The 26,416-nt window shown below is 30.8% G+C and overlaps 3 protein-coding genes across 7 annotated transcripts; 2 read left to right on the forward strand and 1 right to left on the reverse strand.

The window, feature by feature from the left end:
* Nucleotides 1–556: 556 nt before the first annotated feature.
* On the forward strand, nt 557–8,266 carry LOC145192894 (ATP-dependent RNA helicase DHX33-like). 2 transcript variants are annotated; one of them, XM_090100095.1, is made up of 9 exons: nt 557–577; nt 747–1,069; nt 1,200–1,704; nt 1,987–2,075; nt 2,384–2,566; nt 2,863–3,048; nt 3,231–3,373; nt 4,246–4,478; nt 7,749–8,266. In XM_090100095.1, exons 2-9 carry the CDS (start codon nt 772–774, stop codon nt 8,173–8,175), a joined length of 2,064 nt encoding a protein of 687 aa, XP_089956221.1. In that variant the 5' UTR covers nt 557–577; nt 747–771; the 3' UTR covers nt 8,176–8,266. The 2 variants fall into 2 exon arrangements, with proteins under 2 accessions (XP_089956221.1, XP_089956222.1); XM_090100096.1 differs by lacking the exon at nt 7,749–8,266 and adding an exon at nt 4,708–5,166.
* A 190-nt stretch (nt 8,267–8,456) lies between these two features.
* LOC145192897 (adenine phosphoribosyltransferase-like) lies at nt 8,457–9,949 on the forward strand. Its single transcript, XM_080070220.2, has 5 exons — nt 8,457–8,718; nt 8,818–8,921; nt 9,016–9,149; nt 9,276–9,354; nt 9,610–9,949. The coding sequence occupies exons 1-5, from the start codon at nt 8,588–8,590 to the stop codon at nt 9,747–9,749; spliced, it is 588 nt and encodes a 195-aa protein (XP_079926346.2). The 5' UTR covers nt 8,457–8,587; the 3' UTR covers nt 9,750–9,949.
* Nucleotides 9,950–11,984: 2,035 nt separating this feature from the next.
* On the reverse strand, nt 11,985–24,455 carry LOC145193538 (uncharacterized). Of its 4 annotated transcripts, none has more exons than XM_090099499.1 (8): nt 24,067–24,455; nt 23,537–23,723; nt 23,090–23,342; nt 19,976–21,973; nt 16,328–19,762; nt 14,761–15,000; nt 13,894–14,436; nt 11,985–13,555 (listed from the first exon to the last, which is right to left on the reverse strand). In XM_090099499.1, exons 2-8 carry the CDS (start codon nt 23,537–23,539, stop codon nt 12,393–12,395), a joined length of 7,635 nt encoding a protein of 2,544 aa, XP_089955625.1. In that variant the 5' UTR covers nt 23,540–23,723; nt 24,067–24,455; the 3' UTR covers nt 11,985–12,392. The 4 variants fall into 4 exon arrangements, with proteins under 4 accessions (XP_089955625.1, XP_089955626.1, XP_089955627.1 ...); XM_090099500.1 differs by having other exon boundaries at nt 24,213–24,398; XM_090099501.1 differs by having other exon boundaries at nt 23,090–23,379; nt 24,067–24,383.
* Between the last annotated feature and the right edge of the window lie 1,961 nt (nt 24,456–26,416).

Here is a 26,416-nt window from a genome sequence, read left to right on the forward strand (position 1 = left end):
TTTTTTGCTCAAATGTTCAATTGCTGTTAGGATTTTTTGCTCAATTGTTCAATTGCTGTCAGGATTTTTTGCTCAATTGTTCAATTGCTGTTAGGATTTTAGAGAATATCAAATGATTTCTGTTGAGCTTGAGAGTATTGCTTAGCGATTATTTTTTTATATATTAAAAATTATTTTAATACTTGTAAAAAATAAAGCTGATGTGTAAATTCACATTTAGAAACTCTATAAAAAACAAGCTCGTTGACATTGTTCTTTTTGTTCCATTTGATTTTTCATATTTATATTGCATGTGTTTACAGCATTTTTTTGTGATGATGCTTTGGCATAGTTTTTTTTACTGAGATTTTGTGAAATACATGTTTTATCTTAAAGAATTGTTGTATTTTCTTTAACTTATTTTTTAACATAAAAAAAAATGTTTTAGTAAACTTTTTTGCAGGGGAATTAAACCTTACTCCTAAAAAAGTTAAATATGGAAAAAAAGCTATTAAATTATAGTTTTTTAAAATATATATCAATATTTTTTCTATACTTATAAAAATATAAAAGGCATTTTTAAGGAGAAATAAAACAAGTAAATAAGAAAAAAGTTTTTTTTGTCATTTGTGTGGCTTATGAATGATTCATACTAAAATACATGAATTTTTACACTGTAACTAATTGATTGATTCATATTTAAATTATTACATATAAAATATTTCTAAGGAGTTTCTCTTAAAAGGTTTTTTGTTTATTCTCCACAGTTCTCCACAAAACGAGATAAAAGCCATGAAGTCAACTTGTAAAGATAATCAATATTCCAATATTTCTAAGGACTTGAATAGGAAACGAGTTCACCAAACCAATGGTCATGCAGCTTTACTGAAGAAGCCAAATATTGATAACACTATAGCCTCTGTTGAAAACTTAATTGAACAAAGGAAAAATTTGCCAATATATTATGGTCGTGAGGAGTTAATTAAAATTGTTAAACAGCATGATACAGTAATTTTGATGTCTGAAACAGGCAGTGGAAAAACTACACAACTTCCACAATATCTGCTTGAGGCACAGCTGGCAAGATTTGGTAATAATATTAATGCTGTAAATACATGTTTGAAAGGGTTATGTTATAATTTTTTACATTTTGAAACTCTTGTTTACCTTTTATTTAATCTACACACATGATTTGGGGTAATGTTTTTCTGGTTATTTAGGAGTTATAGTATGCACACAACCAAGGCGTGTTGCTGCTATAACTGTTGCAGATCGTGTTGCAAAGGAAAGAAAAACAACCCCAGGTGATCTAGTTGGGTATACTGTTAGATTTGAAGATGTTACCAGTCCTAGAACATTATTAAAATATGTTACTGATGGAATGCTACTTCGAGAATCTCTTTTGGACTCTTTGTTAAAAAAATACTCTGTCATAATTCTTGATGAAGCACATGAGCGTTCTGTTCAAACTGATGTTTTATTTGGTATTGTAAAACATGCTCAAGCAAAGCGCAAAGAGATGAATATGAATAAATTAAAAATAGTTATAATGTCTGCTACATTGCAAGCTGATAACTTTGTGAAGTATTTTACTGGAGCACAAGTTTGTTATGTTGAAGGAAGACGCCATCCTATAAAAATTTTTTATACAGAGGAAATTCAAAAAGATTACGTACATTCCTCTCTTATTGCTGCTATTCAAATTCATAAAGAAAATCCTTTAGGGTGAGTTCATTGAAGTTTTTTAGTATTATTTTTTTTTAATTTTACTTTTTTTTTTAAACATATAAACATTTAAAATGGTGTTGAACTATGTAAAAATATTATATTATGTGCTATTGTTAATTTAAAGTTTATTTTTTAATAGGTGTTACAATTATTAGGAGTTTGCCTTTTATTTATAAGTATTGCTCTTATTTTATTTATTTTTTGTTAAAAGTTTATATCAGACAAAATATTTTATATTTATCAAGTTAAATCTTTTAAGTCATTTCAACTTTGCTTTAGTGAGGATATATTAGTTTTTCTAACTGGTCAAGAAGAAATTGAAATCTTAACAAACTTGATTAAAGAGATTGAAATGTTTTTGCCACAAAGTAAGTAAAGTTTGCAGAGTGTTGTTAAGAATAGTTTAATTATAGTTTGATTTGTTTGAGTGTAATTTATTTAAGCATAATTGTTTAAGTATAATTTATTAAATTATAACTTATTTAAGTATAATTTATTTAAGCATAATTTGTTTAAATATATATTTTTTTAAGTATAACTTATTAAATAGTAATTTATGGCACAAATTCTTTGCTGTATAATCCACGCTCTAAATGCCTCATATTACAGACTTTTTAACTTAATGTTGTTGTTAAGTTTAAATAGTTTTAAAAAAATTTCCTTTTATTGCATATAGCTTTTGGAAAAATTTTGGTTTGTCCTCTGTTTGCTTCTCTGCCCAACAATGAGCAGATTAAAGCATTTGCTAATGCACCACCTGGGTACCGTAAAATTATTCTAGCCACAAACATTGCTGAAACATCAGTTACCATACCTGGAATCAAGCATGTTGTAGACTGTGGAATGGTCAAAGCTAAAAGTTCGTTGTATTTGTTTTGTGTATTTTTCAACTTTTAGTAATTTTAAATATTACAGTAATTTTACTGTAATTTTAAATGTTAAAAATACTTTGTATTTTTAAATGTTTGTTAAGTAGAAAAAAACACTTTTTCTTCTTGAAAATTTTGTTATCAGATAGCTAAAAGAAAATTTATTTTATCAACATACTAAGATATAAATACTCATATGTTGTTTTAAAATTTCTGTGAGAATTTATGTTAAGTACCTAGGAGCCTTTCAATAGTTATATTGTATTATATTACTTTTTACCCTCAGCACACAATCCATCTACAGGACTTGACATTCTTAAAGTTCAACCTATCTCTAAAGCCCAAGCTCGTCAGCGTAGTGGACGTGCAGGACGAGAATGTGCTGGGATTTGTTATCGATTATACCCTGAGAAAACATTTGATGCATTGGATGAGGATACTTTACCAGAAATCAAAAGATGCAATCTTCGAGGTTTACTTATGTCATTTTTGCTACATTCTCATACAAATAAATTGAATCACTTTTAAAACGGTTTGCTTATCAAAGTTTTTTTTTTTTAAAAAAAAAAAGGAGAATTTTTTTGTATTATGAATGTTTTTTTTTTCTCAAATTAAAATGTTACAGTTCTTAAATTTTCTGCATTAATTTTGAAGGAGTTTTGCTGCAGTTGTTAGCACTTGGTTTAAAAGATATTTTGAAGTTTGATTTCATGGATTCTCCTCCACAAGGAGCAATTGAGTATGCATTAAAACATTTAGTTATGTTAGGCGCTGTAGAGTCACTTGATACACAGAAGGTCAAGTTCTTTTCATATCTTTTTATGTTTTATTTGTTTTTTAGAATTTAACATCTTTAAATTTACATTAAAAAGTTAAAGTAGCATAATTTACAGAATAATTAGTTATAGAATAATTAAATTTGGGACAATTAACCATTGAACAATTTTTTTTAGGAATAGTTAATTATTGAATATTTACAGATTGTGTTTGGAAAAAACAACAATTTTTTAATCTTTTCAGAATTTATTTTCAGTTTTTTCAAGAAAAAAACTAAAGATAAATCAATGTAGCCCCACCATCAGCTGCGATCTCAGATTCAAGCCTGGGCTAAAATTTTAGGCACACAGTCTTGACATATGAGTCTGGTATTTTTGCCCACTGCTTGGAGATAGTATTCTTGAGGGTGCTAAAGTTAAGATGCTGATGATCACAGTCCCTGGAAATCAAGAAGTTAGTGAAGATGGCAACAATCCAAAGATTATGAGGCTTAAATATTTTGCCAGATACTCTTTAGCATCCATTCTTAAGCTTGTCTTAATAAAGACAGGTAGTATTTTCTCTTATGAAGAGGCAATGAGTCTAAAAACCATAACCTGTATAGGATGCATAGATTTGATCTGATTACATCAGGAACTTCCTTGCCATTCTTATTGGTGATGGTTCAGAAATAAGATTATTTTAGGCAATAAAGATGTTTTTCTTGAATTTTTAGCAAAGAAGTAAAAATTCAAAACAATTATTTTTTTTTCTTTTACAAAATCTATTTCAAAATGGTTTTAATTTTTTGTGACACAATCTGTAATTGTCGCTCCAGTCTGAATTATGTAAATATTTGGATTGTAGCAGGGATTCTTTTAAACCAAAGTTTTAAAATATTTTTTCAATTTAGATAACAGAAAAAGGAAAAACTATGTGCTCGTTTCCATTGGATCCTCCTCTTGCGGCATGTATACTTGCTGCTCATGATCATGGTTGTACAGAGGAGTTGATAACTATTGTAGCTTTAATGTCAGTAGAATCTGTCTTCTATATTCCACCCAATCAACGCGAAAGAAGCAAAAAAGTACACGCTAAATTCACTTCTACTGAAGGTGATCATATATCTTTGCTGCTGTTCTTCAGGTTTGTATTTTGTTTATATTCATGTCATATAAGAAATTGATTCATAGCTGTTAGGTTTAATGCTTACTCAAAACATCTTTAACAAATACTCTTACCCAATTCAATTTTTGAGTTTCCTTAGTTCAGTGAATTGAGTTTGACTGTGTCAGTTTCAAAAGGTTTTGTATGTTTTCATATGTTTCTGCCATTCCTTCAGAGATGGCAATTAAAAGCTGTTTTTTTACTCCAGAGACTTTGAAGGAAGAGCTGCAAATCTTTGGTGATTTTAAGACTGGACTTGGTGGTTCTGGAGTTGTCTCTAGAACACCCAGACTTATCTTAAGAAAGTCTCCACCCCCATCAATTCCAATCTTAACAAGAGGCTGATCAGAAATATTTCATGCAGATAACACAAACTGCAGTAGGCTGGCAACATCCTTGCAATGTACAACTTCTCTGATTGTATAACAATTGGAAAATTTCACTTTTGAAACAGTGAAGTAGTCATAGAGCAACTTTCCTTATTCTGAAAATTTTTTTAGCAAAGTAAGGCTCAACAACTCTTTGAGGGTTGATGACGTTTAGTGTTGAAGCAAGTTGTTTCAAGCGATTGTTAGATAGCCCTGTATTAAGCTGAAGTTTCACCAAGCTTTCAGCAGGAAGTGATTCCTTGAAAAGTTGAGTTGGTGCTGCTTTTCCTAAAACAAAATTAAATATTTTTTAAAAATTGAATGGTGGATTTATGAATATTGGTTTTCTAAGGCATAAACAAGAAAATAATAATTTCTAAATTAATCAAATGGACATACCAAGTTTGAGTGGTAATTTAGGACCTCCACTTGCTTGGCTAAGTCACACAGTACCATTGGGTGATGAATCATGTGTTTTCAACACAGAAGAAGCCACAGCCTCTGCACTTTTGGTGTCTTCTTTTGCTAGCCTTAGTAGGTTGACCCGTCTTGTTGCAGGGGTTCAATGATGTGGTAATCCTGCTCCAACTATTATCAGACAATGAAAACATCTCTTATGAACTGTGGGAGGGCTTCTCTTTGGGACAACATTGCTGGTCATTGGTAATGGTGTTTTTCCATTGGTTTTTGCAATTCTGCAAATGATGCAGTTGCAATCAGGTGAATTTCGTGTGGGTTGTTTCACAAGAAGAAAAGTCATAGAGGTTAGGAAAAGGCTATGACTTTTCTTCCATCCTTGTGAAACAACCCACACGAAATTCACCTGATTGCAACTGCATCATTGTCTTGTGACATGAAAGTTGCAAGTATCATCTGTGAAATTCAATCCCATGCCAGTAAACATCCATGTTGTTGGTGTGATGCTGATTCTTCAAAACTTGGACTATGTGGTTTTTTGAGAACATTTAGAGGCATTAAAAAAGCACACCAAGAATTTATTGCTCATGGAAATGATGTGAAAAAAGCTAAACAATTTGGAAATGTCATCCACTCACCTTTGTTGAACTTCCCAGATGAGTCCCTCATTCTGGATGCAATCCCACCCATGGAACTTTACTTGCTTCTTGGTGTTGTCAACCATCTCTACAAAAACTTGGCAAACATTTGGCCAGAATGCAAGACTTGGCCTGAGGCATTAAACATCCCTCTGCAGCCCTTCCATGGTGGACATTTTCAAGGAAACCACTGCCAAAAGCTGTTGAAATAATGTATACATTCTTCAGGAAAAGACTGAAGCTGCAGCTGCATTTGTAGCATTTCCATTCATTGATACATTTAGAAAGTTTGAAAAGGTGGTCGTGGCTTGTTTTGGAATGCAGCTTGATAAAAATTACCAAGAACACATTGAAAACTTCAGAAGTTCATACCATGATCTTCCTGCAATCATCACACCAAAGGTTCATGCTGTATTCCTCCATGTGTCTTAGTTTATCTCTCAGAAATATAAAGGTCTTGGCCATTATAGTGAACAAGTCACAGAAGCACTTCATTCAAATTTTAAGCCTCACTGGCAACGGTTCAAGAGGCAGACAACTCACCCAGAATATGGAAAGCGTTTGCTTAACTGTGTTGTTGACTTTAACAGTAAGCATGTTTAGTTAGTGTAAAGGCATTCCAAACAGAAAGAAGAAAAAATTTGGTAGAGTAGAATAGAAGCTTATTTTTAATTTATTTTCTGAAACTAGTCTTTAGAAGCTTCTTATTCATGTGTTGCTTTGCTATTTTTGCAAAATGTATAATTTTTGAATGAAATACAGAAAAATGTTCTATAAAGTTTTTGAATCAAGAATATGGGTATTAATTATGACAATTATAGGAAAACATTGAAATGCAAAATTCTCTCATGGACGCCTATCCTGGATTTTAAAAATACTTGGAATGATGTCCCATTGGTATGTACTATCACCCCTCAAAAGGATTTTTTCGGGTGTTTTCATCAATGATACACCCTAAAATTTTCTTACAGTGACATCTCATCGAAAATTTTGAAAAAACACTTTCAATTTTTACACTTCATTAAGCATAACGATAAGCTTCAATTTAACATTAAATTGGTTAAAGGATTGCCCCTTTTTATGTTTTGGAATGATATGCGAATTAAATTAAGAACTATAGTTTTCTAAATTCTCAAAACGATTTCTTTTCTTATTCTGTGCGCAAAATGATCTTTTTTTTTTTAAACGTTTTCGTTGGAAATGTTTTAAAAACTAAAATGGTTTGATTCAAAATCCGCTTTCAAGTTGCAGCAAATCAGTGTTCTTCTCTTCAAATAATAGCGATGAAGTCGTCGATGTCGATGAAGTCGTCGATATTTTTTTTAACTAAAGAAACGCTGTTGCTTCTCTGTTAATAAAGCTTTACGAAGTTATGTGGGGTTTTTTTTTTTTTTTGTGGATATTTGCAGATAAAATATTTCACAAATAGTTTCTTTTTTCACATATTAAAACCTGTGCAAACGAAAAACGGATTAAAACTCTACTTTGCGAGTGAAAAACGAGTTAAAGCTGGAATAGTTTATTTTCTTTTGTTTTTAAATACACAAAATCGATGTTAACTTTGTTTTCTATAACCGGAAACATTAAATAAATTCCTTTGTGAAAGCGTAAAACTATACTTACATTTTGCAATACTTGATTATACGCTTTTTTAATCGATATGTCAAATCTTAAAAATTGGAATTTTTTTTATATTGATGTTGCTTTAAAACGCTTTTTAAAAATTTTTCAGAAGACGACTTGTTTTTAATTCTTATTGTTGTGCCTTTTTTTTCTTTTTTCTTTTTTTTTTTTTTTACCATTTCTTGTCTTTTTTTAAATTGCAGGGCTTACAAGCATGCGAAAGGTAATATTCAATGGTGTATGGAACATTTCGTCAACATAAAAGCAATAAAAAATGTTCTTCAAATACGTCATCAGCTCCGCGAATTGTGCGGAAGGCTAAATATAAACATTAAAAGTTGTGGTAGTGACTATACTACCGTTAGAAAAGTTTTAACGTCAGGTTTGTTTATGAACAGTGCCGAGCGTCAGATAGATGGTAGCTATCAAACTTTGCTTCAAAAGCAGTCTGTTAGCATTCATCCTTCCTCTGTTCTCTTTAACTCGAAACCATCTCTAGTTATATTTAGCGAGGTCGTACACACTTCTAAGAGATATATGAGGGGTTTATGTATTGTTGACCCAACTTGGCTAATAAAAACTGGTTTATTTGACACCAATAAATTAATCCCACGTGCTGTTCAGAGCTAAGTATTAATCGCTCTGATACCTAATGATTAAATCATTGAATATTGTAATAAATATTTTAAATTTAATAAGATTGGATGACAAGTGACCTGAATATGGAACTCTTTTTTTTTTAATGTTAAAAACCTTTTCTTTTTTTTTTTTTTTTTTTTTTTGAAAAAATAAATTCGTTTAATAGATTAAAGCTGTTTGATAGCTGTTCAAAGCTGGTATAACGGGAAAAGCAATTCTGCCATTTGTTTGAACTAAAATCAATTCTGACAAAGATTATCAATAAGTTAGGAAACGACAGCCTAAGTAGCGATAAAAATCGATTTTAATCAAATTGTCAAATCAATGAAGGTTTAGCCAAAAGTAATCAAGCTCTTCATTTTTGATGAACTTTTAGTTTATTTTTTCAGCCTTGTGTAATAAAATGTCTGTCAACAAGAATGAGTGTCTCACATGGGAAAAAGATGATTGGGATAGTCCAGAAAAAACAATAGCTGGTTTAAAATCTTTGATCGAGGCGGTGGAGGATTTTCCAATAAAAGGCATCTTATTCAGGTCTTCTTTTTAAACTAGAAAGCTGTTTTTATTTAGCAGAATATGGCTCGCTTCAAAACTATAATCAGTTTTACTTATTTAATAATTTTCCCAATCTAGAGATATTATGTCAATTTTTCGTGTACCGTTTGCTGTTTCCTCAATGATCGATATGATTGCTGCCTATATTGAAGAGCATTACGCCGACGTAGATGCCATTATCGGTAAGAATAGTTTCTTTGTTCAGCATAATCAGATGGAATTGAGTTGATCTCTCGAATAATTAACACGATTTTTTTTTTTTTTTTTTACATACAGGTTTGGATGCTCGTGGTTTCCTCTTTGGTCCAATGATTGCGCTAAATTTAGAAAAGCCTTTTTTACCGATCCGAAAGAAAGGCAAACTACCTGGGAAATGCATTTCTATGGAGTCTACAAAAGAATACGGACAAGTAAAGAACTTTAAATTTATAAGTGTTCACGGTGATCTGAATCTGAATTTTCTAATTTAAGTTCAACATCTCAACTGTCCGATTAAAAGTTTTGTTTACTTTTAACTAAGCGATTTGACGTTTTAGGATGTCTTAGAAATACAATGCTCTGGAATAAGCGACGGCCTTAAGGTTGTCATTGTTGATGATCTTTTAGCAACAGGAGGTTTGTTTTTATTGTTGACTGAGGGAACAAACTGATTAGCTGTTGATGGTGGGATTTTATCCTTGATAAACAAAATGTAATCTCGTGAATCAATTAGAATATTTGATCTAATAATCAATTTAATAATTATTAATAATTAGTAATGCTTATAAATATACTTATATTTACGTTCAATTTTTAACTGAGGTTGTTATTTTAAAAAGATTTAAGAGCATTTTAAAAGTGTTTTACAAACTGAAATCAATTTACTTTTAGGCACGATGGCTTCGTCATGCGCATTAGTTCGTAAAGCAGGCGGTAATGTTTTGGCTTGTCTTGTTCTTGTTGAACTCCTAAGTTTGAAAGGAAGAGAAAAAATTGATTGCCCGTTATGTTCGTTTATCACATACGAGTGACTTATTTTTACGAGGTTAAAAAAAACTTCTTAGGAGTTCTAAAATTTTAGTAATTTATCATTTTGTAAATATGCGTCTTTTTAGTTTATATTATGTCATTACTATGTCATAGTTATGCAATTGCTATGTCATAATTATGCCAATTTTATTGCTTGCATTTCAATAAGTTAGGTATTCTTTAAATATACGATTTAAATTTCCTTTGTCTTTTGCTACTGTTGCCTATTTGCGTGGTAAGATATTTTATATTTGTAATGATTTAATCTTTCGTTAACAAAAAATGCATGACAAAGTATAACGACCATTTGTTAAAGCCCTTCTCTGCATGAGCCTTCTTTGAACGCGCCTGAGCTTTTTTAAGTATTGATATTCGGTGAAGATCGACCAAAATGGATATTGGACAGAGTTCAATTCCGTTTTAATAGATTAAACATTTTTACGATCTACATTTCAAGCCTCCTCTTAAGCATTCATCTTAGTCCATCCTTTCGCATTTTTCCTTACCTCACTTCTTCATGTTGGGAACCTTTGTTCTAGAAATCAACCTCTCTTCATCCATCGACGTAGAGTAGCCTCGCACTTGAGTTTCTTCCTTACACATAACCTCAGCCTCGCAAATTCTCCGATTAAGATTAGTTATCTTCATAACTATTAACGTACTTCTCTTTTATATCGTCTTTTTTTGTAAAAAGTGACTGATTTGTTTGACAGAGTTAGTTGATACGCTATATGTATTATGATACCACAGAGATTACTTTTGCAGGTGAGTTTTAGGAAAAGTGTTATGAGAAGTTGGCAATTAAGGAATCATACAATTTAAATGCCCGGATTAAACTAGTAAAAATTAAACTGCCTACACACTCACCTATAGAGCATAGGCTCCTCCCCACCCCCAACCTTGATTTCTGATTCCTAACATTTTAGTTAAAAATAGTGAAAAGGAATAGTAACATTTTTAATAACCCCCTAAGTGCGGACGTCACAAATGAATGGACCCTCGAGCGTAATACTTTATATCACAAAGCAAGATGGTAACAGGTTTAAATATTTAATTCAAAAACACGCAATCGAAAAAAAAACTGCAGTAATAAGATTTGACGTAATTACATTCTTTTGTAACTATCAACGGAGTCAGTAATGCCAGAAATGTCTAGCTCTTTAGCTTGATTTGCAAGAATCATTCTCTATGAGGAATGAAGCTGCAGATTATCTTTTAGCCGACATTTTATTTTTAGAGTCAACAGAAGTGATTTCTATAAAAATAATCCTGCGTTTCAAAAATAGATCATTACTTTATCAGTGATCCCTCCCTTCGCAGAAAGCAAAAGCTATAGTATAATAGTCTACTAAACTCAGAGAAAAAAAAAGGGCATATTGTCGTTTACAATTTCTAATCACAAAAGCACAATGGGCCTTCAAATATTACTATATATAGCGATGTTGTTAAAAAAAATTGTAAGGGTGAGAAATTTTTCATACAGAAAGCACCTCGCTTTATTGAATTAGACATTAACATTAAAAATGAATCATTTTGGTCTTTTGCTATTAATCTTGTTCCACAGAGAAATGATGAGTTGGGCTTTACAAATCGCTACAGAAAAATATGACGCTTGCCAAAATAAATGTAATTTGGACGTGCTGAAAACATGCATCGTTAATACTTTGGAAAGTATTTCAGCTGAACGTCTTTTGGAAAAGTGTAGAGAAGAAGTAAAAATATGCCAAGCGTTTTGTAAATCGATACTAAGCGACTATTAGTTACAAATCGAAGAATGTTGTTTTGCAACTCATCCATTCGTCTGCTGTGTTTTTTTCTTTTTTTTTTTTTTTTTTGTGTTGAACTTTTAGTTTGGGGAATTTTTTTTTTCTTAAAACTTACAGAAACTTATATAAGATTATAAGAGCAAAATTTAATAGTCCATAAAAAAAAAAGCAGATCATAGTTAAGCAGCCATCGTTATACCAATCATCCTATATATGTATTTTTTTAGAGGGTTTTTTATATTGCAAATTTTTGTTATAAATGCCTTGTGAAATTTATTATTTTGCAGAAAAAAAATTTAATATTTTTGCCTTCATCGAAATTTTTGTTATCAAGGTTTTGTGCTAGAAATTGGATGTTAAGGACAATCTTTGATCTCTCAAAATAACTTCAAAGCAATAAAGAAGAAAATTAGTCTTCATTCTTCCTTTTTTTTATTTGGTAAAATCTTTTTTTAAAAAAAAGTAAACGAATTGAACACTTTTGACGTTTCTTCTATGAAAATGGCGGTAGGAGAAAAAAATTTTCTGCATATTATATTAAAACGTTTTGTTTTAAAAACTGAATTTTAGAAATAATAAACTTTTCAAGATTCTGCTGATGCATTTTGTTTCCAGTGAGGTAAAATAAACACTTTGTGTACGATTTTTGAGAATCCGCTGATTTTTTGATAACCACACGATTGTTTATTTTTAATTCTCAGGCGTGCTTTTATGTTCTATAAACTATAATGTAAGTTGTTAATAATGCTGGCGAATATCTAAAGTCTTTATAATGCGCTGATTCAACTTATGTTGGGGCTTTTTTCACAAATCGATGCATTTAGTTTAAAATGGTAACTAAGAAAACATCTAGTGAAAGATGGTCAGCAAAATTATTGGCTATAATACATGCTCCTTTTCAATTTCGCTTAAACAACATTGCAAAAAATGCTGAGAATTTTGTTTCTCAGCAACAGTTGTTAAGTGTATACTAGGCGCTATGGGTTTTTTAATCAAAGGATGAGTTACATTGCATCGCTTTGCAAGGCTGTCAATAATTGTATCAACTTGCAAACGATGAACCTCTTCTTGCGTTTGAAGTTTTTGCTCAATTGTTTCTAGTTTCTTTATCAGCTCTTTATTTGTTTTCAGTAAGTTAGTATTTTCGCGGCGTATTTGTCGAAAGGACTTCTTGTTTTCGTAGTTGTTGGTTGTAGCTTGCAGAGAAAACAGATTTTTATCCTTGGAAAGAACTGGGCAATTCTTAAGAATCAATGTCAATTCGAAAACTAGCATGTTAAAAGTTTCACTGTCAAGATCGTCATTTGGCAAATGATTAAGTACGAGTTTCAACGTATCTTTCAGAACATCAAAACCGTGTTTCAGCATTTCTTGAGATAGTAAGAATTCGTCTTTTAAAAGTTTATGATCACCCGCAAGACAATCCAAATGTTTTCGTATTACTTGAAGATCGCAAGACTTACTTAATTCCATCAATGAACCGTAGGTTAAGCTACTTTTGTTACCTTCGTAACTTGTTTCTTGAAAACCTATCGCGCTCTCTTTTTCATCCAATTTATTTTTCAACACCTTAATTTCTAACGTCAAGTTCTCAACACAATCGTTTTTATTTTTCAAAATAACTTCAGGTTCTTTTTCAATTTGTTTATGCTCCGTCGACTCTTTCAAAATGTGTTCAATCTGCGTTTGCGAACACGCGAGGTTTTCCTCTAACGTGGCGATTGTTGATTGCAAATTTTCAATGGCTTTTTCCTTTTCGTTCAATAGAACTTCTAAACTTCTCTCTTTTACGCGAAATATTTCTTTTTGGTTTTCAGAAAGAAGTTCAAACTTTTTTATTTCCTCTCTTTGGTGTTTGATAGTTGTTTCAGCGCTCTGAAGGTTAATTTGACTAGATAAATTTAAATTGCGCTGTTCTATAAACTGTTGGTGAAGATTATCAAGCTGAAGTGATTGTTGTTCAATTATTTCCCAGTCTTTTTCTATTTGAAATTCTGCTCCTTTCATTTTATTTTGAATTTCATCAACACTTATATCGGTTTCTAGAAATTATCGCTCATTTAAATAATCAATCTTAGTAATAAATAATGAAATAAACATGTGCCTTAATCTAAAAATAAAAAGTGGGGAATCCACTGAGGAAGTTGGTAAGGATTATGGTACTTACCTCCATTTTGTTAATTGTTTCACGAGTATTCTCCATAAAATTAATTTTTTTTCTTTAATAAATGTGAATAACTTACATTTATTTTTATTATTATATTAAGTTAAAATAGCAAAGACTATGAGTAAAGATCTAGAACTCTTAAGCTCCACCCCCTACTTCCTCTTCATCTCCTATGATTTACGCTGGTGTAAACAAAAATGTAAAAATAATCACCTTTCTGGTTTAAGTTGTCATTGCGCATTCCATTGTCAATCTTTCGTTCAAAGTTAATGACTTTATTTTCTAGCCTGTCAATTTCTTTCTGAAGTAGCATTCTTTCAAAAAGACAAGTTTCCGATTTACAAACTTCGTAACAACCATCATCGTTGACGTTTGTACCTTCAAAGAAACTCTGCTTCATAGCCAAAGAGTATCTTCTCAGATAGTCTATATCCTTATGCTCAACTTTTCTAGTGGCTGAATATGAACTTGTGATGTGCTCGTCGTTCATACTGACGTTTGTTAAAGCAGATTTGGGGGGCACATTATCGTGGGATTCAATCACTCTGTTTAAAAGATCAATTTTCTTCTCAACTGCTTTAGTTAAGGTTGTGAATTTTTTATCCTCTTCAAAAAAAAAATCTTTACTCTCATTTTCTTCAAACTTTGAATTTACAAGTTGCTCAGCAACTATGCTGCAATTGTCGTCATCCCTTTTTACTGCCATTAGAGTGGAAGTTTCAGTTTGGAAGCTGGGTGTTTCTATCTCTAATATTCCTTTTAAAAGTTAAAAATTAAAATAAGACCAGCAGAACAACAATAGATCAAAAACAATACAACAACAGAATAGAGTATAAATATATGTATGTATGTATGTATGTATGTATGTATGTATGTATGTATGTATGTATGTATGTATGTATGTATGTATGTATGTATGTATGTATGTATGTATGTATGTATGTATGTATGTATGTATGTATGTATGTATGTATGTATGTATGTATGTATGTATGTATGTATGTATGTATGTATGTATGTATGTATAATATAACTTTATTTACAGCAAATTTTGTTAATTTAAGAAAAAACAATTTTAACCTTTAAAAAAATATGCTGACTCAGCACTTGCAAGCTCTTTTCTCAACTGTTCAATAAGTTCATTTTTGATTGCTAAGTCATCTAACAAAAGATCGATTTCATTGTTTTGGCTTCGTATAAGTTTATTTTTTTCACGGATCTTCTCGCGGGCCAACTTTAGTTTAGTTTTAAGTTTGGAAACGTAATCAGGGGAGGATACCTCTTCGCTGTTGCTTTCAACATCAGATACTTCGCTTAAAGCTGAATGATAAAAAAAATAATTTGTTGCTTAAATCTTGTTTTAAGATGAGAAAAAAAGTTTTTACTTTAAAAATGTTGTTTATGTTCATTGTTTTATTTACTTTCAATTACTTTTTTTTTTTTTTATTTTTCAATTTAAATCCTTATTTTTGTTTTCGTAACTTTTGATATTTTAATTAAATATTTGAATTTTTTATAAGAAAGGCTAACCATTATCAATTAAAAGCAAATTGGACTTGCTATTTCGAACTTTCGCTCGGTTTTTTTCGTAGACATCATTTTCAAACTCTTGATTGTTGATAACAACTTTTGGTACCGTGAAACTCTGCATCATTTTACCAAAGTTTTTTTTTTTTTCCTAAAGCGGTGCCGATTTACATAAAGTTTTTCCGCATCTTATAAAAGCTGCATTCGATATTATTTTCTTGCTTCGCGACTCCATAAACACCAAACGTTTTGTAATAAATGTTCTAATTGCTTTCTTTATAATTTTCTGTGAACGCGTTGTTTGCCGAAGTTAAGTGACCTCATGCCAGTGTTTTTTTTGTTTGTAACTTAAAATTTCGAATAAAGCTGTTTACTTATTTGCTCTGCTAACAATCTTTGTCGAGAAGAACTCTTTAAGAAATGTAAAAAAAAAAAAAAAAAAAAAACTACCAACGATGTACTTATGTCTGGAGATAAACATAAATGCGTTAATATTCTGAATTGGTTTTCTGTGACTGCATAGAATCAATATTGCAGTTATTTATTGGAATTAGGTTTTTTCTAAAGAAGATAAAATCTTATCTTAAAAAAAAAAAAAAAAAAAAAAACTAAACGTTGTGGAATGTATATGCAGGCAAGTAGTATTCGGATCGAGATTGGAAATCGATTGAAAGCGAATGCAGTCACTTAAAATCATTTCAACGATAAAACCGTATTAGAATTTTTCCATCGATTTGTTATCGGTATCTTAAAAAGAACGCCAACAATAGTTATATGCTGCTAAATATCAAGATCGCAATTTCGCAATAGATAAAACGGTGCAAAGCCGATTTATTTGGAAGACAAATGAAGAATGAGAAAACCCCAAACACATCGGTTTCGCCTGAGTTTACCGAATGGTTTTTTTTGGTATTAAAAACTAATTTATTTAAGGCGCCATCAGATGAATTTGAGACGTTTTTTTTTATCAGGAATTCTCAAAAGGAGATTTTATTAGTTAAAATAATTTTTAGCTTTTAACAATGGCTTTTTTTGCTTAATCTTAAAGTTATCTTAAGTATTTTAAAAAATTAATTAAACTTATAATTATTTTGAGAATAAATGATAATAGCTAAAATACCTTGCGCACTATCGCTTGATATGTCCAGTTTATTGCGCGTTTTATCTGCTTCAGTTTTTCCAGTTTTTCCAGTTTTTCCAGTTTTTCCAGTTTTAAGTTTACCATCGAGATGACTCTCAATTTGATTGCTTGCACAAGTGGCCACTTTTACAGGTTTCAAACCAAATCTTAAATCCTTCTGATGATGGTTGTAGGCTTCTCTTAACTTCCTCTTCAGTTCGAAAGTCAGATTTTTCTGTATTCCCAATTCCTTTTGAAGCTCATCAACTTTTAACAATAATGTTGTTTCTTTTTGCAGAGCAAAGTCCAATTTTTTCTCCAAATTTTGGTTGTTAAGCAAAAGAGTTTTATGACTTTCGGGCATTTTTTTTTCTGTCGTATTCGTCGCCTTTTCGGTTGAAGTTTTTATCACTTCAGAGTCAGCAATTTTTTTGTTCAGTAAAGAAATGGAGTCTTGAGCATGACAAAACATCGCACACATTTTTTCGTTGTCCTGTTTTAGATGATCGATCTCGTTGATATTTTCTCTTATGCGATCATTTAGCGCTTCAATAGTTATTCTGCATTTTTCTAATTGCTCCTCTCTTAAATCTAATGTTTTCTCTAAGTACTCTTTAGCTCGAAAAGTTTGTGTTTTGCCAACTTTAACAGCAGTTTCTACTTCTGATTTTTTAACAACAAGACTCGTTGTTGCTTCATCATTGTCCTCATAGTTCATGTCATCTTTATTTTCACTGAGGAGAAGTGAACTGTTGAATGCAGAATTATCTTGAGCATACTTTTTAAATAAATCTTCTACCACTGAAACCAGTTCTCCGTCTTTGATGCAGCTTTGATAATTGTCATAACCCTCCTCAAATTCAATTAACTTATCATCAGGAAGATCGAAAACATCTCCGGCAGACCAGGTTTTGTCATTATTAACACAACTACTATCCCCCTCATTTGATTTTTCAATATTTTCGCCGCTATTCGATTGAAGATCTGTAAGTTTTTTTAAATCCTTCAAAGTATCTTGCTTCTCCGATGATCCTTCAGATAAAATTGATCGGCTCAGCTGCAGAACTTGACGTTCGAGAATTTCAATAGTGCACTCGTATTCTTTGTTCTTTTTAGTAGCTTCAAAGTATTTAGATTCAAGTTCAGACGAATCTTTGTTTTGCGGTCTGGAAACTAAAGCGTCATGATTTTTTATTGTTAGTTCATCAGCATTTTTGTTATTTTTAGTATTTCTATTAGCGGCTTTAATATTCAACTTTCTAGAAAGTGAGTCCACGAACTCTACTCCCTTAATTTCTTCCAAAGTTAAAAGCAGCTCATTGTTTGCTCTTTCTTGCTCGTCTTTCTTTCCGATGAGTACTTGTATTTCTTTTTTCAATTCTCGCTGCATTTTTTCTGCTTTTTCTAAGTCTTCTTTTAGAACTTTGTTTTCGTATTTGAAATTTTTGTTTATTTCTTCCAACTCTGTTTTCTCGTATTCGCTCAGAATTTCTTTACGTAAAAAAAAACTTTGGTGAGTTCCGTTACACGAATTGTTATGATTGCAGTCCGAGCATGTTCCGTTTTCCTTGACTTTTGAATTTACCAAATTGTTAATTTTAACGCGTAACTCGTTATTCAGAACTTTAAGTTCTTCCGATTCTTTCTCTTGTTTTGACAATTTTGTTCTGATAACAGTATTTCTCTTGGTAAGTTCTTCCACAACATTCTTCAATTCTTCACACTGGATGCTTAGAAGTCTTCCATAGTCAGACGAAGAGCCGTTTGATTCTGTTTGCGTATACTTTACGGATACATGGGGATCGAGAATCTCTTTCAAAGATTGATCTTTCAAAGATTGATCTTTCAAAGATTGATCTTTCAAAGATTGATCTTTCAAAGATCGGTCTTGAAAATCAAGTAAACATAAATGTTCACTGATCTTCCTCGAAAAAGCGATTTTTCTGACATTTTTATGAGTTTTGGATGCTTGGAGTTTCAAAACAGTATTTTCGTTTTCTAACGAGTTCAACCTTTGCGTTAAAATTTGAATTTGATTTTCTCTATTTTCAGATGCAAAACTTTCTTTCCTTAAGAATGAATTTCTTTTTATTAAGGCGCTGCAAGATTGTCGAATTTCTTCGTTTTCGCAAGCCAGCGCGTTGACTTCTTCTTTAATAACTTCATAGTCCTTCAGCATCTCGCTGCCGTAACATTTGCTTTCAAAACATCGAATTCGTTCCTCTATATCATGGAGACTTTGTTTTCGTGTTATTGCTGGCTTACACTGCCTGTGAACATCCTCTAAATCATTATACTTTTTTTGAAGTGCTTCATTTGATGTGTTTAAAGCTTCTAATTGTACCTGTGCCGCACGAAACTGACTTTTAATTTCTGCGAGTTCATCTTTAGTTTTTGTCAGGTGATTTTTTAGCTTTTCACTGTATTTTTGTAATTTTTTAAATCTCACAACTAAACCTACAACTCGAGTTATGTCTTCATGGTGCTCTTCTAAAAATACATTTGACTCGATTGGAGTTTCAACGGATTTTTTGCATTCGTTACTTTTAGAAACCTCTCTGAGAGCTTGTTGGTTCAACTCCTGGTTTTGCTCCTGCAAAAATCTTTTTTCTATTTGAATATAATGCAACGAAGCTCTCATACTGTCTATTTCTTGTAACAACGCTTTCTTTTCTCTTAGGAGTAACTCGACGTCAAGTTTGTATCTGTCGGATAATTTTTCAGTTTCCGTATGAATTTTACCATAAGATTTTTCCTCTTGGTCACACCGAACTTTTTCGGTTTGATGAAACTTGAAATATTCTAATTCTTTTTCCAAGTATTCAATTTCTCGTTTTAAATCAGCGTTCGTTTGTTTCTCGTTATTCACCTCCTCGTTTTTTTCTCTAACTTCATTCACCAAACACTCGTTTTGCTCCAACACATCGTAACGATCGCATCTTAGTTGCTCAAAGACCGACTGCAATTCTTGTAGTTGTTTTTCAAGCGTTAGATTTTTTTTATCGAGAAAAATGCAATTGGCTTCAGATAGATTAAACGCTTCTTTTAAGCTGACCACTTCATTGCAATCTTCTTCTTCGTAATGAAACAAAGGATTATTTTTAGTCAGCTCACTGTTGTTTTGCTCTTTTTCAAATTCTAACTTCTTTTTTTTGAAGTGTAAACATTCTTTCTTTAATATTTTTATCGAGTTAACGAGGTCTTGATTTTCCCGTTGTAAAACTCGAAGCAACTGCTGTACGTCTTGTGGTTGGTCAGCGGCTTCTTGTTCATTCTTTTTGTTAAGAACACTTTTTATAAGTTCGTCGTCCGACGCCTCTGGACAATTTTCTTCTAGCGATTTCTTAACTGCAACTGAGTTATCTATTGAATTGAAAATTTTTTTGAGAATCATCAGTCTTGTCCCATTAGGAACTATTGATGAAAAATCTTTACCTAGAAACAAGAAACCAAATTGATTACAAAAAATATTGTGAACTATACAATCAATTTTTGCTCACTTTAACCAAATAACTCTTAAGTACAGCTTTTAGAGATCTGGTTACGAAAAGCAAAACTTAATTTAATGAGTTTCAAACGAGTTACTTCATACAATACTCTTAAGTGATAGAAAACTACGCCTAATAAAAAAAACTTTTTTTTTTAAACCTTTTTTTAATTTTAACACGTATGATTCGTTTTCATCGCATCTTTGCAAATGCAGTTCTTTCAGACAATCTGCTAAAACAACATAACTAGTGTGCATCTCGGTGTATTTTGCAGTCTCCTCTTCATGTTTTCTTTTGATTGCTTTAAACTTCATTTTAAAATAGTCTATCTTTTTATAACTTTGAAAAAGCATCGATGAAAGATCTTCGATCACGTTTTCTTCCTCGTTTGACGCGTCGGTTGAGCTGTTTTCTCTATGTTTAAGTAGACTGATTTCCGGGAAGGAAAACGAAATGTTTTTGATTGAAAAAGACATGTTATCATCGTCATGATGAATGTTTAAGGTGTAGCTTTCGTTCGGAGTTAATTTACTTAAACTGAGTTTTGAATAAATATCGGCTATCTTTTTGAATGTATCTTGTGATCGTTTTAAAGATTTTTGTAATATATCATTCCTTTCTTTTTCGTTTTGCACCGATTTTAAAAGTTCTTTTTTAAGCGAGTCCTCTTCTTTGAACGAGTCTTCTTCTTTCTTTTCGTTAGAGGATGTTTTTAAGACGCTCGATGTTGAGCAGTCGATGTGAATTACTCTAGGTGACTTGGATAATTTCAGTTCTAAGTATTTATCGTTCGCTATTTTTATTTTTTCGTGTAACTCTTCGTTTTTATGTTGCAACTTTTTCAATTCTTCACAACTAACTATATTTTTATCCATTTGGTTTAATTTTTCGTTTAAACTGTCAACTTCATTTTGTAGGGCGTCGTTTTCAACGAGAAGTTCTCTGTTTTCATTATAAATAGTTTTAACTTTTTTATTTAGAGTTGATAGGTTCTTGTTTTTTTCTTTTAAATGTTCATTGCGGCTTTGCAGATTTTGAATTTCTTTTTTCAATTCGTTTATCTCTTCTGACAAAATCCTTATATCTTCTTCATATCTGGCACCTTCTTTTTTTTTAGATTCAGTGCTTGATTCAAGGGTATTGCTATCTTTTAATTTTTTTCGTAACGCCTCCGTTTCTTTTTTTAGCTTCGCATTCTGTTCTTTTAAATCTTCATTTTCGATAGTCAGAGATTCATTTTTATCCTCTAGAAATTCTTTGCTATCCTCTCTGCTTCCTTCGCTTTTCGGATTATAAGGAGAATCAAAATGTTCAGATATGATTTCCAAATCTAAACTGCCTGTGATGTTATATGTCTTAAGAATCTGCTTTTCATTATCTTTAAACTCGGAATAACAGCAGTTCAGCTCTTCAATTGCTTTATGGAAGTTTTGGTTTTTGCTCAAAAGATTTTGTTGATGATTAAAATTACTTTCAAGTTTATCATCTATAGTTTTTAACAGATCAATGAAATTTTTTTGTTTCTGTTGCAGAGCGTGTTCTTGATCGCGTAAATAGGAATCCGTGTAGTTTTTACATTTCAACATTTCGGCTGCCGTACTATCTACGATGCTCATTTGCGTGTGAAGAAAATCTGATTCTGAAGATTTTTTCTTTAGTTGTTGAATACAAGAAGAAATTCTGTCTGAGGTTTCATCGATAGTTTTGCGAAACATTTTGTTATCAACTTCGCTCTTCGTTATCTGCTTCTCAATTTCTTCAAGTTTAAGTGACGAATCTTCATTAAAAATCAACATTTTTTGATATCTTTTGGTTAACTCCGATTGATTTTTTTCCCAACCTTGTTCTAAACGTTTGTAAAGAGCCTCTTCGTTCAACGAGCAACTTGCGACTTTCAGCAAATAATCATTCAAATCGTAGGCAATTTGACTTGTTGTTGGATTATTATCGATAATTTCTTGTATCGTAAGAACAGCTTCTTCCTGATTTTCTTTTCTTATCAATTTCCCTTTTAGTAACTTTTTCAAGTGAATCAGCGATTTTTTGACATGTTCAGAATTTTTAACTAAATTCTCGGCGAACGTTGAAATGGCAAATCCAATTGATAGCATACTAATAAATGAATTACCAGCAACTCTACTTTCTTTCATGGTTGTCTCTATATTAAAAAAATGTAGAGCAACCATTGGTAAATTCTTTAAAGCCAATAAAGACGATAAGTTAAAACAACAATATCAATAGAAGAATAATTAAATCAATTAAAATAGTTAAAAAAATTAGTGATTAATAGTGTAAGGAAACTCTTACAAAATATCAAATGTTAAAAGAATAAAAAATAGTAATAAATCAACCGGCTTTCTCTCCAATTCGCGCTAAAATACTCTGTTCTTTATAACTTCAAATTTTTATTCAAAAGCAAACAGAACAAAAAATTCACAAACAAAAAGCCTCTGCAATCCAAAGAATGTCAGTTTTGACGGCAATTTTTCAAGTTGCTCATTTCTTCAAGAAAAATGTCAATTAGCCGTACGACCGAAAAAAATAACGGAGAAAAAACTACACAGTAATATAATAATCATAAATAACGAGAATTATTTTTTCGAAAGCAAACAAACTTTATTTAAAGCAGTAATTAAAAAGATTAATACAAATACCTAACTAACTATTTGCTTTTCAGTTATCATATATATAATTATTTATATATACAACTATAATTATAATGCCATACATATAGTTACTTACATATATAATTTTAATTACAATGTCATATATATAAATATTAATATATAAATATAATTATGATATCATATATAGAGTTAATTATCAAAATTAGAACCAACAAAATTAAATAAGGTTTATAACAATTATTAATAATTTAATTAACAAATAATTATTTGATTAATTTAACTAAATAAGATTTTTAAAAGTTTATTATTTAGTTGTTTTTTTTAATTTCATAACAAACAAATTTAATAAGTTAGATCAGATTTTAATGAGTTGACATCTTATTGCTTATGAATTTATTTTTTAGTTAAGTAATATAATTAAAAAGATTTAGTTTAAATATGTTAAAAAGTAATTTTTAATAATTTAATTAACGATCATTTCATTAACTTAATTGAATGAGTAAAAATTTGAAATGAATAAAAAAATCTATTATTTAGTCAATATTTAAGTTCGTAAAGAATAAATTTAACATTTATTCTTGGTTGACATTCGTCTGCTAAACTTCTGAATTACAATTACAAATAGTGAACTGAAAAAAATAACTTACCGTTTCTAATGTTATTTTCTATCGCTAACTTCAACGTAACAAGGAGTATTTTTCTTTCTTCTTCGATTTCAACAAATTGACCTCCATCAAGTGATTTAATTCCGTTGTCATTTTCCAGCCATGCCAACAGCTTTCCGAAACCGTCTGAAACCTCATTTACTTTGTTTGCAGATTGAATTAGTTGACAAAAAACGCGTAACTTTTCAAGATCGTCTGTTTGGTTGTTTGCAATTTTCTCTTTTGTAAAACGGTCCTTTACGACAAATAACGTAAAGAAAAATACATGAATTCTAAATAAAATGATCAAAACTCCAACAGAAAACATTAACAACACTCTCTAAACGGTGTGCATTATTTTTAACAACAACTATTTCGAAGTAAAAACAATTTTTAAAGTGAACGATAAAAAAATTTCTAGATAGCATATTTAGATAGCATTTATCTTACCATTTGGTTATGGAATTAGCATTACTCATGCGAGTATTTTGGACATCTGTATTCACGTTTGAAAATATATCAGAGGTTTTCATAAATCGAGTAAATACTGCGTGCAAAGTTTATTTTATTTTATATGATTGATTTCGGTTTTCATTTAAACGCACAAATGTTTGTAAAATGATCAGCGAGCTGTCTCCTGAAATCAAAATTAAGCTTCAAAAAATGACACTCAAAATTTTAAAAAATTTAGAGGTTTTTAATGAGTAGATCTGAAAAACTAGTTTCCTTTCAAAGTAATACTTTGAGCCAAACGAGTACTCGTGTAGATTGATGCACTACTCTCTAAAACTAATACGCTATTCACTGTATGAATTTTTTTTTTGTATTTAAAGTATATACAAGCTAGTTAAGTCTCTTGCAAAATATAAGCACAAGTGAAAAAAAAGCAACTTGAATTTTAAAGATTTTTTTAAAAATTTAAATTTTTTTGCCGTAAAAAATAAGCAGTTAAAGTTGTTGCTCAGTGAAAAAAAAAGAACCTCGATCCAGTCCAAAATACATCATCCAATATCTATTAGTGTGCGTGAAAACGTCGTGTGTGTGTTTGCTTGTTTAACTCTGTTCTGTTAAGAAAAAAGTAGATTTATAGGAAATACGCGGAGAAAAAAGCAATAAAATTTCCCACAATTTTCCGCTGGTTGGTATCGACAATATTCCGCTGTACAGAAAATGTTTTTGTGTGTTTAAAGATTTGGTTCCGCCTTTGTGTACAAAAAATGTCTCTAAAACTAGTAAACATTCCGTTTATTAGATGTTTTCGGCCATGTTTCACACCTTTTGGCAACGAAACTCACTTGCAGAAACGGCATTTCCTTGAAAAGAAGCGCGAGGCAAGTTCTCATCTTGAGGACGATTTTTAAAATACTGTAAAAAGCTTTGACCATATAAAATAATAGATACGCCTTACCATAATTTTTACAAAGAAGCCAACATCTTTCAGCGCGTGACGTCACGTTTAGGCATTTAACAATTGAAGATCGTTTTTTCAAAAAGGGATATAAGTCACATTTTAAATATTTTTAGAAAACTAAAAAAAATAATTATCTATTTAAACTTTCAACAAATATAAATTTTTACTTTTGTTAGCGGTAGTTTATTGTGATTTTCATAAAAATAATTTTACAGTTAAAATTTTTTCTTTTTTTAAAGAAAACTTATAACGCCGTTATTAACGGGTTAAAGTGTAAGAGGCTTTTCAGAAAGGGCGTAAGTCCACATTTTTTTAGAGAAAAATAAGTTTTTATGACAAAATTATGTTTTAAATTGTTTAGAAATTAAGTTTATTTGGATGAACATATAAATTTGTAAAATAAGTCCTTAAAACACACCTAATATTTTGACCACGTCATCCTTGTTACATGATAAGTGAAGACCCTCTCTGTGATTTCTCTTTTTTTTGTAAAAATTTAAAACTCATAAGTACGCTGTTTAAAAAATTAAAAATTGTTGTTTAATGTCAGAAATACGTTTAATGGAGATTTGAAAGGCGAAAATATTTTAAACGTTTTTCCATGGTTTTTAGCCATACCAGTTCAAAGCCTGCTGCAGATCAGATTTAATCTCACAAAAATGATAAATTGAGTCAATCAAACATTGGTTAAAGAGTTTTAAGGAATTAAAGATGCCGATGATATAATTAGGTTGTTTAATCAAAAATTACTTTTCCTTGATTCAAAATTTTACCTATAATTACTATCTGAATTAATTTACTGATGCTCCTACCTCCTTCAGCAGAGATGTCATTAATGTATGACCCCCTTAAATGTTTGGGAAAAAAGTTTATTTTAATGGAATTTAATATTAAATTTTCTTAGTACATATTTTTAGACTCATTTTAAGACAAAAGTAGAGAGCATTTTATAATACCAAAAAATAAAACAAAAGTTTAGTGGAACTTTTTTATTAAGTTTAAACAAACGGTTTATTTTTGTCAAACTCATCACATTCTGCATTACTCCCTCAATACCATCAAGAATATGGCATAGAAGTCCTTTGCATCATCTGGTACCTCAAAGAACGCCATTAACTTTTTTACATCTGCTTTCTTTTCCTTTTAGACTTTGTTTTCTAATGGTCTTGGTATTGCTTCAGTCATTTTTTTAACAAAGAACTAACTCAGACCAGGCTCTGCAGAATATGCACTTTGCACTTTAATTTTCTTTTTCCAGAGAAAATTATAATTTTCTGATCTCTCATTGAAAATGGCTTTTTTTTTTTAAGAGTCTGTTTAAGCATTTTTTGGTAATCTTCTCCTAGTTTTTGCACTGTTCCATACTCTGAAAAAATTTTGTAATATCCCAGAGGGGAGAGAATGGTTTCTTTTTTTGCATACCACTTTTTCTATGTGCCCAAAAACTCGATCAGGAGGTAAAAACGATGATCCCTGATTAGAAAAAAATGTTTAACAGCATTAAACATAACACTCGGTTCCACAAAAATTTTCAAACAGCACAAAACAACAAAGCTTTTGTTCTGTGATGAACAAGCATCAGAAAATGCAGATCTAATTCCACTTTAGCTACTCTTTCTGCAATTAAATCTTTTTCTTACTTAGACAAATAGCGAACCAGGGCTGAAGAAACCTCATTAAATACTCTACCATTCTGAGTTTCTAACTGATAAAATGTACTGTAAAATTGTAAAAATGTTATCTTTGTTTTGCACTGTTTGATCATGTCGAACAAATGTTAAATTATAGAGCTAAATTTGTCGAGCGTAAAATACTTCACCAACACTTAATTTAGAAATTAAGTGTTGGTGAAGTATTTAAGTGGTGAAAAATGTCATTAAAATATTCTTTGTATGTCAAAGCATATTTTAATGACATTT

This window comes from Hydra viridissima, unplaced genomic scaffold, assembly GCF_058129835.1.
Source record: "Hydra viridissima isolate aposymbiotic clone 2 unplaced genomic scaffold, HvirCarnegie_v1 scaffold_10, whole genome shotgun sequence".
Classification (NCBI taxonomy): domain Eukaryota; kingdom Metazoa; phylum Cnidaria; class Hydrozoa; order Anthoathecata; family Hydridae; genus Hydra; species Hydra viridissima.

Excerpts from the sequence above, each read along its gene's own strand:
- LOC145192894 (XM_090100095.1), top strand. The coding sequence starts at position 772 with ATGAAGTCAACTTGTAAAGATAATCAATATTCCAATATTTCTAAGGAC. Across the intron at positions 2,567-2,862 it reads TGGAATGGTCAAAGCTAAAA|CACACAATCCATCTACAGGA; the intron begins GTTCGTTGTATT and ends TTTTACCCTCAG. Across the intron at positions 3,374-4,245 it reads AGTCACTTGATACACAGAAG|ATAACAGAAAAAGGAAAAAC; the intron begins GTCAAGTTCTTT and ends TTTTCAATTTAG.
- LOC145192897 (XM_080070220.2), top strand. The coding sequence starts at position 8,588 with ATGTCTGTCAACAAGAATGAGTGTCTCACATGGGAAAAAGATGATTGG. Across the intron at positions 8,719-8,817 it reads ATAAAAGGCATCTTATTCAG|AGATATTATGTCAATTTTTC; the intron begins GTCTTCTTTTTA and ends TTCCCAATCTAG. Across the intron at positions 8,922-9,015 it reads CGACGTAGATGCCATTATCG|GTTTGGATGCTCGTGGTTTC; the intron begins GTAAGAATAGTT and ends TTTTACATACAG.
- LOC145193538 (XM_090099499.1), bottom strand. Across the intron at positions 21,974-23,089 it reads AGAAAATAACATTAGAAACG|AGACAACCATGAAAGAAAGT; the intron begins GTAAGTTATTTT and ends TTTTTAATATAG. Across the intron at positions 15,001-16,327 it reads ATCAAGCGATAGTGCGCAAG|CTTTAAGCGAAGTATCTGAT; the intron begins GTATTTTAGCTA and ends TTTATCATTCAG.